Below are 18,086 nucleotides of genomic sequence, written 5' to 3'. Positions count from 1 at the left end.
GGTATATAATTCCATTTTGTGTGGCTGTTCAGTGAGTTCCTGGGTAAAAGTTTACTTGGACAGATATCACCAATATCAAAGTGGCAGGAACTTGGAAAGTTTGGATTTTTGTAAACCACTGTCTGGATTTGAAATCCTAAAGATGCAGAGTGGGAAGTCTGAGTCCCCTCCCAGAGGAGACTGTAGCAGGATGTTCACCTCATGGTGCCATCCTTAATGCAGTTTGGAATTAGTGCGTTTCATTGAGCATCATGCTTGGTCACAGGTCTTTGTCTTCGAATAAGGACCCCAAAGCTTGAATAGAACTGAAAGTTACTAAGATACCAGATTTTAGGAGTAAACACTCAGAATAAGTTGTGTCCCAGGAAGCCCTGCTGGCCAGAACTCTCCGCTGCTCTTCTTAGCTAGTGTCACAGTGGTAGGTAGATGTCCTCTTCATGATCAGGCATCTGTGAGTTACAACAGCACCCACACAAGGAATACAGCACCCAGCACAGGCAGATAAGATATCAAATAACAAACATAGATGTTACTCTTGACCAGAAGGAAGGGAACTGAAGTAATAAAACCCTGTGATGTGGTGGTGGTCCAGCAGTTGAAACAGCTGCTTAGAGAAGAAGCCAGTGCTCTGTTGCTCAGAGTATTACAACTAGAACAGGTTGTTTAGTCAGGGTGCAGTGAGCAGGTTTGACAGGTCAGTATTAAGCTTTTTCCTACTTCATTCTTTGTGGTATTTGTGTGGGGGTATGGGAGGGGGGCGGTGTTGAGACAAAGAACATCCAAAGATGCTACTGAGTTTTTCTTTTTGTGTTGACCATCTATATCTACTGCTGGGTACAGGGCCTGCCCTTCAGAGTGGTTTATAAACGCCCCTAGAGCTAACTTCTGGTAGGGTGGGGGCTTTTGTCTACTTTTCCTCTCAGCACTGGGAGCCTTCTGGCACAGACTCACGCAGGCCAGTGCATGCTGCTACAGTGTCTGTGAGTTTATATGTTCACCAGTCCTGATAATGTTTAGAAGGCCCATGTTTCCTTGGTGTCCCCTATCTCCTTTGGCTGTTGCAGTCCTGCCTCCTCTTTCCTAAGGTTCTCTGAGCCTTAAGGGGAGGGAATTGATGGAGACCTCTTGTTTAGAACTGTGTGTTCAAGGTCCCTCACTCTGTGTATGTTGTCTGGGTGTGGCTATATTTATTCCCATTTACCGAAGAAGGAAGCCTCTGTTTAATTTTTTTAACCTATGTGTCCTTTGTGTATATAACATGGCTTCTGGTTTTGTGTTTTATGGGATTCTTGTATGTGTTTCCGTGTCTATATGTATTTCTTGTGGACTTTGGTTCTTTTTCTTCTGTTTGTTTAATTTGTCCTATTCCAGTTTGTTTTCTCATATTTTATTAGTCTTTAAATGCCTGTTTATTTTTTAATAAGAGTCAGAAATAGGGTAGACTCGAATGGGAGGGTCTCAGGAGTTGGGGGGTGGGAATAGTCAGACTATATTATATGAAGATAATCTGTTTACAATAAAAGAAAAATATAATAAAGATTAAACAATAAAAATTTTAAGTATTTTATGGGCCCATGAGGTCGTTCAATAAGCAAAGATACTTGCCACTCAAACCTGATGGCATGGGTTCAATCCCCAGAACCCACAATGGAGAGAGAACCAACTCCTGCAGGTTGTCCTCTGCCCTCCATGCCCCATGGTATATACACCCTCACTTATGTGTGAGTGTATGCACATGCACAGGGCAGGAGTGGGTGCTTATGGTAATAATAAAAATGTCTTGTGGTCATAGCTTTACAAAGTATGGCTTCAAGAAAATGACAGCAATGTATCTGGAGATCTTTGTTAAAAATTGAGAGAAATCAGTAATGCTCGTTATGTGGCTCTTGACGTTTAGTGCTTTGTAGACAGTCTTGCAAGCAGCAGCCAAGTGAAATAAAAACTGGGATGTAGAAGGAAAGAGAAGCTGCTTGCTCCTGTGAATGTTAGAAGTCATGAGTATAGAATTGGTGACAGGATCAGTATACCTCAGAAACCAAGGGCATGCTGCTGTCCAGGGCTGGCGACAGATCCACATGAGCAGGAAGTGTCTGCTGGGCTGTCTTGGCCACCTTGCCAGGGCTGGGCTTGTGTCCACTGTGGACTTTACCAGTGTTTGTCCTGGTGGTACTGCCTATGCTCGTTTCTCTTACCGCTGTTTATCCCAGGATGTGTTTATCTTGTGTCAAAGCGTAGTCAACTTTCTAAATTTAATATAGGAAGTGTTAATCCATTCATTAGCCTTGCTATAACTATATTACTGAGAAATAATCAACAATAGTAAGTTGATTGCTTCAAAATGTTTAGTAAGCGTGATAGCACTGAATTGGTTGGTATAGAAGCTAGGTCAGACAAGAACCAATCAGGGTTCATTGTGTAAACAGAAACTATTATTCTCTGATTTGTTTTTCATACACTTCTTATAAGAGGTTTAAGTTGCAGATGTGAGTGTTTCTTGAAATTGATCTGGGTTCAAGCTGACTTGCATGTTCTTTAGTAAAGAAAATAGAGGAACACCCATGACAGAGTCTTTCTCTGGCTAAGTCTGTTTTCTGCCTTTCTAATATGTAGACACAGTACTAATTACCATTCTGGAAGCATTTCGTCCCAGAGAGAAGTTAACCCCATCGTCTGAATCTGCCTCTCTGTGGTGTAGACACTTGGCAGCTGGGATTGTGGGTTTCTTTCCCAGTGACACAGATACATTGTCCTAGTTTGCTTCCTTTCTATTGCTGTGATAAAACACTAAAGGAATCAGCTTGGGGAGGAGAAGGTTTATTTGACTTATAGGTCACAGTCTGTCATCAGAGAAGTGAGGGCAGGAGCTGAAAGCAAGAACTGAAGCAGAAACCATGGAGAAATGCTTCTTTCTGGCTGGCTTCCTCCACCTGCCTTGATCAGTTACCTTTCTTTTTTTTTTTTTTTTTTTTTAACTTGAGCCTTCTATATTTATACAATGACAATTGTGCTTACCCAAGCAGTGATATCATTGCTTACATTATTAAAAGAAATCATAATATCCACATTTCAAAAGCTCTATCTTTACACAAATCCCCCAATAGTTCCCCTTCCTCCTTCTCCCATTCCTTGGATCAGTCACCACCTAAACTTATTTTGCATTAAAAAGCACAAATTCAGCAAGACAAAAGAGATGTCTGGCCAGGCTTGTCCTGTAAACAGGAAGACATACCTGTCTGGTAGCAAACATGGTTACATAGTTATGCATGGTGAGAGGCCGAATTAAACATTTGTTGGTAAACTATCTCTAGTTATTATCTCCTATCATAATTCCCTTCTAATTGCAGACAGACAAGTTCATTTTACAAAGCAGATCTTCTAGATATCTTTCTAATATATAGATCTTTGTAAGATGTAATCATTCTAAGAGCCATTTTCAAGTCTCTATCAATCCAACATAATGTCTGCATTTTCCATGTCTCTAGATCAGTTACCTTTCTTAACCTTGGACCACCTACCTAGCCAGGGATAGCACCACCCCACAGTTGGCTGGGCCCTCGAACATCAATCATAGGCGGTTTTTTTTTCAATTGAAAATCAGCCCCCAGAAGACCCTAACTGTGTCAGTTTGATAAAGATAAAACAAAACAAAACAAAACCAGCCAGCATTTACACATCGGATCTCTGCCAGAGATATAGCCCCCTGCTGTACATCGCCGGAAGGTCACTTTCCCTGTATTTTATAATAGCTGGGAGCATCCTAATGGAGGGTAGCATAATCTTGACACAGACGTGTCACTGCTTATCAGACTCATTCATCTAAAAAAACATTTTATGCCTAACTAGTATTAGTGTTATACAATCCATGGTGATACATTACATCTTGAATTGGAGTTGAAGGCCTCTAATTTATAAGGTTTCTTAAGTTTATTGTAGAAAATAATTTACAGAATTATAAGTTTTTCTTAAATCTCTTTTAAGCATAGGGGTCATTTAATTGCTGAGCCCTTGAAAGTTTTCTTTCTTTCTCAGCTAACTTACAAGGTACTGTGATAGTTTGCAGGAGGATTTTATTGGGGGGAGGGGGAATTTAATAGGAGCCTAGGCACAGAGTGCCAGAGGCTTGCCCTGCCCTGTGGGTATACCTCAGAGCTGAACAGCAGCCAGTGTCCAAGTTAGTTCATGTGGCCTTGCTGTGTTGGGAAAATTCTGCAAAATCACATGTGATTTCATTCTGTCCTGTTTGCCCCTGTGCAGGAAGGGTATGAACATGCAGGCTCTTTGGTAGTACTATGGAAGGTTAGGTGTCTATAGCTATGGGTCCTGCCATAGCTGATAAGGCTAAGGCATTTCACAGGCCACCGTCCTTGGGAATCTGAGGCAGGGGATGCTGCAAAAAGATCCTTGGATTAAGCTTCTGGCCAAGTATTCTAGCAGCTTGGTTTTGGCTGTGTGAGGTTCCGTGGACTTGAGATGGAGTTCTGGTTGTTGCTGGGCAGTATTGGGGAACATAGACATGCTTATGACAGAGTTCACTGCTAATGAAGCCACTGGCGCTCAGAGCCCTATGCTGGCTCCAGTCAGCCTAAGAAGGTAAGTGATGAGTCGGACTTGCCAGATGTGGTCAGCTCAGCTCTAGTGACATGCTTTCTCATATACGGGAGTTTTAAAACTATGTAGGATGGGTGTGTTTTAAAAATATGAGACCCTAAAGTCTTTCTGCATTGATTTCTGTCTATTTGGTAATTTAAGTGTAATTCTCACTATGGCTTTAGGCTTTTTTTGGTGAGGTGCCATAACTTGCTTCAGATTTATGAGATGTCCTGTGAAGGGGAATCTTTTCTATAGAAACATTACTAATGGTTGACAACAGCTACATGAGGCTTGCCTCTGGATAAAGAGGAACTTAGACTGTCTCTTCAGCTTGGTGAACAAAAGTTATTGAGGCCATGCCATGCCAAGCACTGGGAATAGCAATAGGTATTTCTGTCTTGATAGGGTGGCCATGGAAATGGACCAAATTGAGAAGAAGTGAGGTATACCTTACTCCTAAGGCCAGAAAGCCATGTTGGAAGTGTGTGGTTAAGAGAAATCAAGGCAGTTCCTAGGCTTTTCATATTTGTTCCATGTAAGTACTGACCAGGCCTCACTCTGCTTTGGACTCTGGATGGGGCATAGTTAGGGTAGTCTGGCTCAAGAGACACGTTAGTGAGTCTCAGAGGAGGAAGAAAGGTGGGTTCAATTCGACCTGTGCTGTCGGCTGCATGGGCTCAGTAGCTCAGGCTCTGTCTCTCACTCCTCCCTCCTCTTTCCCAGCCTCTGAGAATGATTTGCTGAACAAACGCCTGAAGCTTGATTATGAGGAAATCACTCCTTGTCTTAAAGAAGTAACTACAGTGTGGGAAAAGATGCTTAGCACTCCAGGAAGATCCAAAATTAAGTTTGATATGGAAAAAGTGCACTCAGCTGTTGGGCAAGGTAAGCTTTATCAGTGGCTTGATCAGGCCAGCCTCACCCTCTGTAATGACTAGAAGGGTGGAATAAAGGTATTTGCAAGGCTACTTTCTGCGCTAGTCTTGCCTTTTCATCTTCACTCACTGTTTTTCCAGATGCCTGATTTTGATGTGGGTTCTATCACCTTTCATGATCTTAATTACATTAATTAAAGTGCCTGGAAAACCAGGCTCCAATATGTTGATAGGAAAACCTTAGTTGCCTGTGAACTGAATAAGTGGGGAGTTAAATAGGAAACTAAAAAGGAACTGTGTGGTTTCTTGCTGGTTGGGTATCCTAGGGAAACAACAGGGTGCTCAACTCGTCCTCCAGGCAGATGGTCCAGGTTTGGACCTCAGTCCAGGTAAGTGTCTTGTGGTATAATCTTAAGCAAAGACCCATCCTTGGTTTTTGCATTTTTAAGATGGATTTCATTTTTAATTGTGTGTGTGTGTGTGTGTGTGTGTGTGTGTGTGTGTGTGTGTGTAGGCAGGCAGGCAGGCAGGCAGGCAGAGTTATGGGTATTTAACTCATCCTGAAATCAAGCTGAGGTCCTCTTTGAGAGCAGGGAATGCTCTTAGCTGCCGAGCTGCCTCTCCAACCCTGAGCCTTACTTTGTACATGTGGAAGACATGGGTGGTGACGCTGGCTGTGAAAATGAAGTGATGTGAGACCCCAGAGTGTGGCACATGCGTCTGTGTCCTGGATGGCTTAGAAGGTGGGACATAGGGTTGGTTGCCTCTCACTGTGGTCTGCCAGTCAGGGTTTTTGTCTGTGAAAAGGTGAGTGCAGCACTTGAGATGAATCTGGAATGTTGCCAGCAGTTTGCCATAGCAATCCTCAAAACCATGAGCGTTTGCGTTTCTTCATTCTGCTCCTCTCCTGGGGGTTCTGTTTTTAATTGTTACTGGTTACTTATAGGCTTGCCATTTTCATGGGTCCTCATCACTCTTGCCTTGTCCTCAGCTGTTCCTCTGCCCTAGTGCCTCCCTACACTCCCTGCATGTTTCTCATTTTGTTTTGCTCTAATTCATTTTTACTATGTAGTATAAAAACATCAGTCTGAGGCTGGTAACATTTCTAGGAGGGTAAAAGTGCATGTACACAAGCCTGTCAACCAGAGTTTCATCCCATGGAACCCAGGAAAAGGTGAGAGGAGAGAATCATCCACAAAGCTATCCTCTAACTTCCACATACATGTCATGGGATATATCTACACATATATTATACACACACATGTCAGGCTTTTATAGATTAGAAATTCTTAAAGAATGAAAAAGTACATTTTAGAGCTTAATTTGATGAATTTTGGTGTTGAAATAAAGCAGTAGTGGTTTCTCTTGACGTGGACCTTAGTAAACATTGCTGTGAGCTGGGAGCCTTCTGAGAGCTGCTTTTAGGGCTAGCACTGCTCACTCTAGTTCTGAATGAGGGTTCTAGGTAAATCACAGGGTTTTCCTGTGGCTATGTCCATTGTCCAGAGGAAGCAGCCTACATGTGTTACTTGAACTAAATAGTTTTTCTATCATAGACTTCTTATAAAAATAAAGATTTATTTTTGTTTTTTATATGTATGGTTTTCTTGCCTATACATATATGACCATATGCAGGTTTGGTGCTCCAAAAAAGATCAGAAGAGGGTGCCAGATCCCCTGGAATTATAGACAGTTGTGAGCCACCATGTGGGTGCTAGGAGTTGAACCCGGGTTCTCTGAAAGAGTGGCTAGTGTCTTTAGCCACTGAGCTGTCACTCCAGCTCTTTCAGCCATTATTAAAAAGCTTTTTACTATGTTGGGATATATCTCAGTGGACTTTCTGTGCAAGTGTGAGCACTGGGGTTCACATCCCCAGAACCATGTAAAACCTAAACAGGTGTGTTAACTACTCAGAAGTCCAGCACTCAAGAGGCAGAGATGGGATTCCCTCGGAAGGCTGGCTAGCCAGACTAACCACACCTCCAGGTTCAGTGAGACCCTGACTCACAAGAAAGTGGAGAGCCACTGATGAAGACACTTCATGTCAACTTTGGGCCATTATGTGAACATGCCTGGACCACTCCCTCACATTCAAACAACCTCATGCAAATAAGTAAATAAGTAAATAAACAGAACCTTTTACTGAACATTGACTGCATGGGTTTTCGTACTGATGGGTAAGTATTGCTGGTTTTGACCTTCCCTTCCTACGGATTAAGGAGACTTGAGTGACAGTGGCCTCAGGCCCTTGGCTTGCAGGAGTTCTCTCATCATGCCTAGCTGCCTGTGGTTGAGCCATAAGCTGTACAGGCAACAGTTTCCAGTGTGACCCTGGGTTGGTGTCTTGTGTTTTGCCTCCTTGCTGGCAGCAGGAGAAAGCCTGGCCCAATTTGTTGCACTGTTTGTGCAGTTCTGGTGGGCTTTACACCCATTGTGGCTGCTGCAGTGTAACCTTTACATGGGACGGATGCTGAAGAGGGCTATTTCGAAAACGTAGAAAGCAGAGGTGAACACACCCACTTTTCCCTTTTCACACTAGGCAGTGTTCTGTAGTGGTACCTCAGAAGCAGGTGCCTGTTCTCTAGCAGCTGCTCAGAGGCCTGGAACCTGGCATGTAGTTCCTGTTCTGTGTGGTAAGGGGGATGATAGGCTCCAGGTATCTGGATCCTGTGGGCTGGAGTTGGGCAGGACTGAGGTACACAGGTAAGCCAGGAATGATATAGAATTCATTTTGACCTCTGACTTGGTCATTCCCTGAAGAAATGAATGCATGCAAACAGCAGAGGCTTTGTCATCCATTTTCAACACCTGAAGACTTAGCAACTTCAAACAAATGGCCACTATTCATCTAGGTCTCAGAGTGTTTAAATGATCCTAAACCAGAGCCATGATTTTGACTTTTCAAGCAGAGGCAAAGTCACGAGAGAGAGAGAGAGAGAGAGAGAGAGAGAGAGAGAGAGGGGGGGGGGGGGGGGGGGAGGGAGGGAGGGAGGGAGGGAGGGAGGGAGAAAGAGAGAGAGAGAGAGAGAGAGAGAGAGAGAGAGAGAGAGAGAGAGAGAGAAACAGAAACAGTCCTTGTGTGGGTGATGAGTTCTTTCCTCCTAATAGGGATTTAGAAATTGTTCCAAGTTGCCATGAGAAGAGAGTAGCAGATTTAGGAGTGACCTTGGGGAAAAAGTGAATTCTGTGGAGTAGTAAATCATTCAAAGGTTGATGTGCATCAGATGATTTCTGGAAAGAAAGCAAGATACTGAATCCTAGAAGCAAGTAGCTGGTTTTCTCGGATGTTGTTGTGAAGTGACCACATAAACAATCAGCAGAATGTGTCAGATGCAAACTTCACTTATCTTTGACCCAGCAATGCAGTTCCCAGAAACCTGTTCTAGAAATTAATCAGCTACAGGTTGTACAGTAAGAATGCTTATTGTGCTATGTTCTTAGTAGCTGAAACCAAAACAAAGCGACCCAGCCATATGATCATTGCATGCATATTCCAGAGAAACAGCACAGTAGGCATTGCCATATGCTGAGAGTATTATAGTATTCATGTCTCACTCACAGTTGGTACTTTCTCCCACAATGCATTTGCAGATGTTGAGGTTATAGGTGTGTGAATGTGCCTCCTGGGTTATTTGGCATAGCCCCATGTACCAGCCCTTGTCCTAGTAAAATAAGCAGTGGGTCCCTTCCTCCTCCTCCTCCTCCCCCTCCCTTTCTGAAGCGTTCTGTTCTGAAGTTGGAACTGCATGTCTACTCTGCTTATGGGTGGATTCTTGCTTTTGTCTTTATACCCTTTGAATTGTCAGATTTTTTTTCCTTTATAGCAATAAGCATATATTATTTTTCACATTAGTGAGAATAAAGTTATTCACATATGAGCTGGGTGAACAGTCTCTTGCCTACCCAGAATTCCCTGTGTGCTGGCCTGCTGACCAGGTTTCTTCTTGAATTAGGAATAAAACAAACCTGAGCTTGGAAAGGGTTGCTCTAAGCAAAAGCACTGTCTGACTGCATGACTTTTTGCTTTAAATCTCAGACTCAGCCAATCCTGCAATATGAGAGTATCTGGTATTGTCTGGTAGTATGGCCAGTGTTCTCTTCCTCCCCCAAATAATTCTGACAAGATAATGGGAATGATTTAGTAATAAGAGGATATTGCACATCGCCTAACTTGGGGAGAATTTCCAGTTTGACAGAAAGTATGTGGTGAAAAAGCCCCTCTATAAATCACTCAACATGTTAACTGTGTTCTAGTTCATTGTTTGCTTTTATATGGAGTCTAAAGGATTACAGATCTGTTCCTTTTCTACCTACCTACCTCCCCCATCCCTCTTTCTCTGTATGTTCGTTCACATGTGCATGTGCGTTTGTGCATGCATCCCGCATGCCATACACACACACACACACACACACACACCCCTAAGACAGATCTGAGCAGGCATGGTAAGGAAGGAGAGAAGAAGTAGAAGTGATGTAAGAAAGCAGCCATTAGGATATGTTAGTTTCCTGTGCTACCATAGCAAATAACTACAGATTTAGTGGCTAAAACAGCACAGAGTGGCCAGCAAGATCATTCAGCATGTAGACATGTGTGTGTAGGCATGATGAACTGAATTCAATGTCCGGATTCCAAAAGGAGAGAACCAACTCCTGAGAATTGCTTTCCACCTGCCACACACAGTGTAAGACCTGCACAGGTTGAAGCCACACACAATTCCACACTGGAAAGGGGAAATGAACATGAAGTCCCGCCTCCAACCAAGATGTTATTTGCAATTGATAGCTGCTGGCACAGGGGAAATTGGTTTTCTCCAATGGTCTCCAGGGCAGACCCATGCTCAGAAGCAGGTGACGAACACAAAACAGACTCTATGGTTTTGGAGAGGGTTTTGTTTATTGTGGCTTGTCTTAGCTTCCTTTTTTTTTTTTCCTTGTTTTATTTTGGTGGTGGTGGTGTGTCTTTTTACGTTGAGAGAGGGAGACATAAAGTTAGGGAAGTGGGAGGATCTGAGAAGAGTTGGAGGGAAAGAATATGATCAAAATGGATTGTTTGACAATTGTGAAGTTCCAAGTCACGTTGTCAGCCCCAGTTTGCCTGGGCTTTCCAGCTTCTGCTGGCTAGCTGGAGCACTTCTTGACTCAGAGCTATCTATCTTCCTCTGCTTCCATAGGCACACTGGCTCCTCTTCTCAACTCCGCCTCTGGCTGCTATTGTCAGGGACATTTGTCTCAAGATACAAAGTCCAGGCTCTAATCACGATGACGTCATCCTCCGTCTTGACTTTAGCCATATCTGCAGAGACAAGGCCACTTTTAGAGGTTGCAGGGGTTAGGAGATTGATGTATCCTTTAGAAGCCTACTCTTCTTTCCCTGCTCAAAGCCATCAAGTTAATGCTGAGGCTAACATTTAGAGAAAATGTAGGATGCAGTTACTTAGCACAGAGACCTTTCTTACATCTCTCCTAAGTTGACATAAAGGGTGGAGAAAAACCAGCAGCTGCCCAAGTACCTGACCCATTCAAGATACCTTCCTTCTTCTGGTGGGTTCTCCTCCCTTTTCCTTCATCCTTAAGGTTTGGTTTGCATGAAGGAGGCTGTGAGATCTTGATTGCCTAGATTTCCAAGAACCAGGTCTCTCTCACCCAAGCTCCACCTCACTTTGATTCTTGTCCTGTTCTGAGACTTGTGCATCCTCCTTTCATTCCCTTGGAGCGTTGTTAGTTGGCTTCAGGTTGACATTCCTGCCATAACTCAGGTTTGTCCTTTGCAGAATCTGATCAGATCAGATGTATCTTTTGAAAGCTAGAAAGGCAAGAGGGTCAGGGCCAAGGAGAATGGACAGTGAGAGAAGGGAGGGATGATGGGAGAGGGGTGAATTCATCACATTCTCTGCTACTTCCTGTACATTTGATTCATGATGGAATAAGAATCACATTGATTGGACACTAGGGGATGGCATAGTCCATGAAGATGCCTTGCAAGTGTGAGGGCCTCAGGTTGGTTCCAGAAACCATAAGAAAAGCTTGGAGCAATAGTGCATGCTTGTAGTGCCAGTGCTGGGGAAGGACTGGTCAGTGCAGCCTAGTGAGCGGCCATGTCTAACTAAATAAAGTGAGTGGATGGTGTTCCTGAGGAACTACACCTGAGGCTGTCGTCCCACCTCCATGTCTATGTATACCCATAACCCACATGCTCCTACATGTGTGCACACACAAATATTTGCGGTAATGAAAAACAACACATAACTCTTTTTTTTTTTCTTTTTGTAATCACTGAGCTGAATTCTGAGCATAAAGCCGGGTTTAATACTTTCTGCTCTGTTAAAGGTGTGCCACGTCATCACCGGGGTGAGATCTGGAAGTTTCTAGCTGAGCAGTTCCACCTTAAACATCCATTTCCCAGTAAACAGCAGCCAAAGGATGTGCCCTACAAAGAGCTCTTGAAGAAGCTGACCTCCCAGCAGCACGCCATCCTCATTGACCTCGGTGAGTCTGCCCATCCCCTGCAGGAGAATGAATGCCCACCCTTGAAGTCTGGAGAGGCTGTCCAGGTCATTTAGTGATCACAGATGCCCTCTGAGGCCATAAGCTGCTCCCTTTTTGCATGGCAGCTGCCTTGTTCTGCTTGACAGGGGAGGTGTTCAGTGGTCATTAAGTCTGTTCATTGAAACAACTCTGGTTTGGTTCAGTAATCCATATTTCCAAGGGATGGTTTACAGTACATTGAAGGAGCATCCTGGGAAACACATTGGCTTGGGTTAGTTATAGGAGAAACATACTAGCCTGGTTTACTTTTAAGAGCATTCTCTGGACTGTGGTGTACAAACAGAACTTGTCAGAATAATTGTAGAAAACTGTGTGTTTGCAATTTCGTCTTAGAAAGTAGGCGGTGCCTTATTTCTGGAGTGGCTTTAAAACTGAGAAAGGAAGCAGTATGTTGGATCTGCAGTTGCCATGGGAAAGACCTCACTGACTTAGAATGTAATTATATGGGACAAGGGACCCTCTGACTGCTGGTGGCTAAGCAGGGATGGAGCCCTGCCCTGCAGTACATAAGGCCTGTCTCTGCTGTGAGGAGCAGGCTCCCTGGCTGGAGTTGATTGTCTGCTGGCAGAGAATGTGGTTCTGCCTCCAGAGTGCCAGTTCTGGATGCTGAGGATGTTCCCCCAGGACGCCTGTCCTTGCTCAGTGCTGTACTGGCACACTCTGGGTATTTCCATTGCTACAGCCTCAGTGAAGAAGGTGATATTACTGTGGTTATTATTCATTGCTAATGCTTAACTTTGCCTTGAGTTGAATGTCACATGAAGTTACTCAGTCCATTTCTTTTAATTTTCACAACAGTACACATAGATAAGTGCAGAGGCTACATAACTTGTTCAAGATCCCATAACTAATTTGCCAATGAGCAGCATGGCATGAGAACTGTGTTTGTCACCTCCTAACCCCTACTTCTGCTCAGCAGGATGGAAGCCCTCAATGGGCTGCACTTGGGTTGTATTATAGTATACTCTCAATTCTGAGGACAGTGCCCAACACATAGTAGGTATTGAGTGTATTTTTCTGCCATGTTAATGGTGAGGCACTGTGCTCTCACACACCTTCCACAGCTTCTCTGAGAAACCCATCCTCTAAGAGAGGAAACAGAGGCACTGAACAGTCAAGTCACGTGGTCATCAGAGCAGAGGTGCTGAGACCTACCACCATCATTCTGACAGCCCTAAGATTCCCAAGCTCCATGTTACTAAGAAGATGCTAGTACTGGGCAGGTGAAGGGCGAGGCTGTCGAGTATGGCAGATCCCCAGCCAAAGCCCATCTGGCCCCGTGACCCTGAGGATGATATTTGCCCATTGGCAGGAGCTGAATTTGTCCATGTAGTAAGTAACAGAACAGTGGTTTTGTGTTCCTGTTCTGTGAGGTGAGCTGAGAACTGAACTGGGCAAGGTGTGGAAAGGAGTGACAGATCTCTGTCCTGCCTTCCCCATTCCTCCATAGCACAGGAGGAGGAGAGGAAAGGAGAGATTTTGCTCCCTGCTTTGCATTTTCTTCCCTGGCCTTCCCATATTGCCCTTACTCTTCCAGGACATGGCCAGCCCTCTGCCTCTGACTGCTTGAATGTCATCCCTTTTCTGCAGAAAGAGAATGAGTGGAGATTGGCCACATTCCCGCCCCCATCCCCCCACCAGCCAGCCCTCACCCTAAGAAGCACTGTTTGTCTGAGCCCTAGCACACTGGCCTTTCCCCTAGAAAACATCGCCTGATTCACATCCTCTCTGGCCCTATTCAGCCCCACCCTCTCCCTTCTGCTCCCAAGGCCAGCTGCACCCAGCCCCTACTCTGTGACCCTTCTCTTTCCTCACCTCTGGCCCAGTGCTAGCCTGGCTTCCACTTTGGATGACCTCCAGACATCCTCCCAGGGGCCTGAAGAGCCTCTATTTGCAGTAATCTGTGTCCCAACTTACCTCTACCAGGCTCCTAGGATTTATCCAGGGACCCCACCAGTATCAGCTTTTGTCCCTATGTGAACCAGAAATCCTGGTTGTTGGCCTAGACCCAGTAGTGGAGTCTGGGTGCCCTCCACAGGGTTCCTGTTCTACTGTGAGCCAACATCGGGTAGGCCTAGCATGGTAGGCCTCCAGCTCTGGCCATGACAGGTGTCACCTCACACTGCCATCTTTTGTTTGGTGCACACTGTCTCTTGTCTGTTCTGTGTATTCCGTCTGTGCCGTAGCAGTCTGGGCCCTGTAGAGGTGTGGAGTGGCACATTCCATTCCTTTCAAAGAAGCTTTCCTATAGTGAGCGGCTAGAAGACAAGCACCACTGAGGAGAAGGATTTTGGCTTTTCAATAGTTTGTCTTCTGTCTCTTGCTTTATTTTAGGAAACTGGCCTTTCGCTTAAACAGCTTTTTGTAAGATTTGTTCCTTCAAAGAATGAAAGCAGTAGACTTTATAGTTTGGTCATATTCTATAGTTTACAAAATGTGATTTCACATCTTTGCACAGCCCAGCGTGGACTGTGTGGCCCAAGAACTAAAGAAGTGCTTTGACCAAGTAAAAGATCTGTACAATAAGAACTTCAAGACACTGAAGAAAGAAATTGAAGAAGACCTCAGAAGATGGAAAGATCTCCCATGCTCATGGATTGGCAGGATTAATATAGTAAAAATGGCCATTTTACCAAAAGCAATCTACAGATTCAATGCAATCCCCATCAAAATACCAATCCAATTCTTCAAAGAGTTAGACAGAACAATTTGCAAATTCATCTGGAATAACAAAAAACCCAGGATAGCTAAAACTATCCTCAACAATAAAAGGACTTCAGGGGGAATCACTATCCCTGAACTCAAGCAGTATTACAGAGCAATAGTGATAAAAACTGCATGGTATTGGTACAGAGACAGACAGATAGACCAATGGAATAGAATTGAAGACCCAGAAATGAACCCACACACCTATGGTCACTTGATTTTTGACAAAGGAGCCAAAACCATCCAATGGAAAAAAGATAGCATTTTCAGCAAATGGTGCTGGTTCAACTGGAGGGCAACATGTAGAAGAATGCAGATCGATCCATGCTTATCACCCTGTACAAAGCTTAAGTCCAAGTGGATCAAGGACCTCCACATCAAACCTGATACACTCAAACTTATAGAAGAAAAACTAGGGAAGCATCTGGAACACATGGGCACTGGAAAAAATTTCCTGAACAAAACACCAATGGCTTATGCTCTAAGATCAAGAATCGACAAATGGGATCTCATAAAACTGCAAAGCTTCTGTAAGGCAAAGGACACGGTGGTTAGGACAAAACGGCAACCAACAGATTGGGAAAAGATCTTTACCAATCCTACAACAGATAGAGGCCTTATATCCAAAATATACAAAGAACTCAAGAAGTTAGACCGCAGGGAAACAAATAACCCTATTAAAAAATGGGGTTCAGAGCTAAACAAAGAATTCACAGCTGAGGAATGCCGAATGGCTGAGAAACACCTAAAGAAATGTTCAACATCTTTAGTCATAAGGGAAATGCAAATCAAAACAACCCTGAGATTTCACCTCACACCAGTGAGAATGGCTAAGATCAAAAACTCAGGTGACAGCAGATGCTGGCGAGGATGCGGAGAAAGAGGAACACTCCTCCATTGTTGGTGGGATTGCAGACTGGTACAACCATTCTGGAAATCAGTCTGGAGGTTCCTCAGAAAATTGGACATTGAACTGCCTGAGGATCCAGCTATACCTCTCTTGGGCATATACCCAAAAGATGCCCCAACATATACAAAAGGCACGTGCTCCACTATGTTCATCGCAGCCTTATTTATAATAGCCAGAAGCTGGAAAGAACCCAGATGCCCTTCAACAGAGGAATGGATACAGAAAATATGGTATATCTACACAATGGAATATTACTCAGCTATCAAAAACAACGGCTTTATGAAATTCGTAGGCAAATGGTTGGAACTGGAAAATATCATCCTGAGTGAGCTAACCCAAACACAGAAAGACATACATGGTATGCACTCACTGATAAGTGGCTATTAGCCCAAATGCTTGAATTACCCTAGATGCCTAGAACAAATGAAACTCGAGACGGATGATCAAAATGTGAATGCTTCACTCCTTCTCTAAAAGGGGAACAAGAATACCCTTGGCAGGGAATAGAGAGGCAAAGATTAAAACAGACACAGAAGGAACACCCATTCAGAGCCTGCCCCACATGTGGCCCATGCATATACAGCCACCCAATTAGACAAGATGGATGAAGCAAAGAAGTGGAGACCGACAGGAGCTGGATGTAGATCTCTCCTGAGAGACACAGCCAGAATACAGCAAATACAGAGGCGAATGCCAGCAGCAAACCACTAAACTGAGAATAGGACCCCCGTTGAAGGAATCAGAGAAAGAACTGGAAGAGCTTGAAGGGGCTCGAGACCCCATATGTACAACAATGCCAAGCAACCAGAGCTTCCAGGGACTAAGCCACTACCTAAAGACTATGCATGGACTGACCCTGGACTCTGACCTCATAGGTAGCAATGAATATCCTAGTGGGAGCACCAGTGGAAGGGGAAGCCCTGGGTCCTGCTAAGACTGAACCCCCAGTGAACTAGACTGTTGGGGGGAGGGCGGCAATGGGGGGATGGTTGGGAGGGGAACACCCATGGGGAAGGGGAGCGGGGAGGGGGATGTTTACCCGGAAACCAAAGAATTATTATTACGTATTAAATAAATTAAAAAAAAATTAAAAAAAAAAAAAGAAGTGCTTTGACAGCGCTGCACAGAGCTCCTTGGCCCAGGAGAAAGCTGCTATGAGGCTCAGCAGGTGCCTTGTGGCTTTTATTCTGTCACCAGGGACGTGCATTGGCCTGACCTTCCGATGACCGTAGCCTTTCTCCCCTCTGCTGTGTGGGTCTCCATCGTGGATGGATAGCTTGGACTGCCAAGGTCCTGCCTTCTGTTTGGGGCTCCTGCTCACTGACACTGGTACTGGAAGATACTGGGGATCCCAGACATCCTCTGTGGCACCCATCCTAGCTTGCCAGCAATCAGCCACCTCTACCCGGTAACTCTAGCCTCTCCTGTGGTGAGAGGGACGAGTAGGAAGAACACAGTCCAGTCCAAACGCAGGAATCCCATTGACTCCCAGCAGGAGCTGAAGCTGCATCTATTGGCCCCTTACAGTCTCACTATCGTGATTGTTACACCATGTGTAACATTGTGTTTACACCATGTGTAAAGTTATGGTACTATGTGAGTCTCTGCAGTAGCTTTACTGTTCTTTTCCTGAGCCAGGATCTCACTGTCCCAGCCTCAGATCATCCTGCCCCAGCCCATTATAGGTGTGCCACCATTTCTGATGTCAGAAATACTATTGTTGATGAGCTTCTTAGAGACCACAGTGAAACCCAGATGGGTCAGGCCTGCCCCTGCCGGTTGCAAGCAAAGCATGTGTCCAGAGGAGTCACTTAGGTAAAGGAGCCAGGTTAGGCGCTATCCTGGATTTTCTTTCCACTAAATATGTTTTAACCAGAGACCTCAAACCTGAAAAAGAAAGAATTCCCTTCCCCCTCCTCCCTCTTCCCTCTCCCTGTCCCTCCCTCACTCTCTCCTCTCCCAATTCATAAAAGATGAGTAGACCTTCACTGATAACTGTAAAACAGATAAAAAAGCCTTGATGGCAAAAGACAGAAACATGCCTAGAATTTGTCATGCATTCACACTAGCCTATCCAGTTTGAGACTAAACTCTGTTCTGTGGAAGTCACAGTTCCAGAGCCTGATAAATTCCTGTACCAACAACAGCAAGAATTATCCCAGAGTGTGCACCTATGATATTATCAAGATCACAATGTGAACTCTTGCTGGGTGGTGCTGAGTGTCAGTTGTCAGCTTGACACAATCTGTCACCACCTGGGAGACCAACCAGCCTCTAGGCATGTAACCTTGCACTGATAGAGTGTAGTTCGAGTGTTGAGATGGGTAAAGCAGAGTGCACTTCATTCCTTCACAGACACAGTCAATGGTCCACCAGCCACTGGTTAGCAACCGTCTCCAGCACCTCAAAAGATGTCTAGTGTTTAGTATTCAGTGTCAAGACTCCTACAGTATTCAGGC

The 18,086-nt window shown here is 44.5% G+C and overlaps 1 protein-coding gene across 9 annotated transcripts in view; it reads left to right on the top strand.

Annotated features, from left to right (window-relative positions):
- Positions 1 to 18,086, top strand: part of Tbc1d1 (TBC1 domain family member 1) — a 200,006-nt gene that overhangs the window by 154,687 nt on the left and 27,233 nt on the right. For 8 of the 9 annotated variants that reach the window (XM_006251004.5, XM_341215.10, XM_006251005.5 and 5 more), the window contains 2 exons: positions 5,314 to 5,475; positions 11,793 to 11,951. In XM_006251004.5, coding sequence (XP_006251066.1) covers positions 5,314 to 5,475; positions 11,793 to 11,951 — 321 coding nt within the window. Of the gene's footprint in view, positions 1 to 5,313; positions 5,476 to 11,792; positions 11,952 to 14,469; positions 14,637 to 18,086 lie in introns of those variants that run through there. The other variant, XM_063273344.1, reaches the window with a different exon arrangement.

This window comes from Rattus norvegicus, chromosome 14 (genome assembly GCF_036323735.1).
Source record: "Rattus norvegicus strain BN/NHsdMcwi chromosome 14, GRCr8, whole genome shotgun sequence".
NCBI classification, from domain to species: Eukaryota; Metazoa; Chordata; class Mammalia; order Rodentia; family Muridae; genus Rattus; species Rattus norvegicus.
The sequence above is the reverse complement of the archived record's forward strand: the minus strand, read 5'-3'. Positions and strand labels throughout refer to the sequence as shown.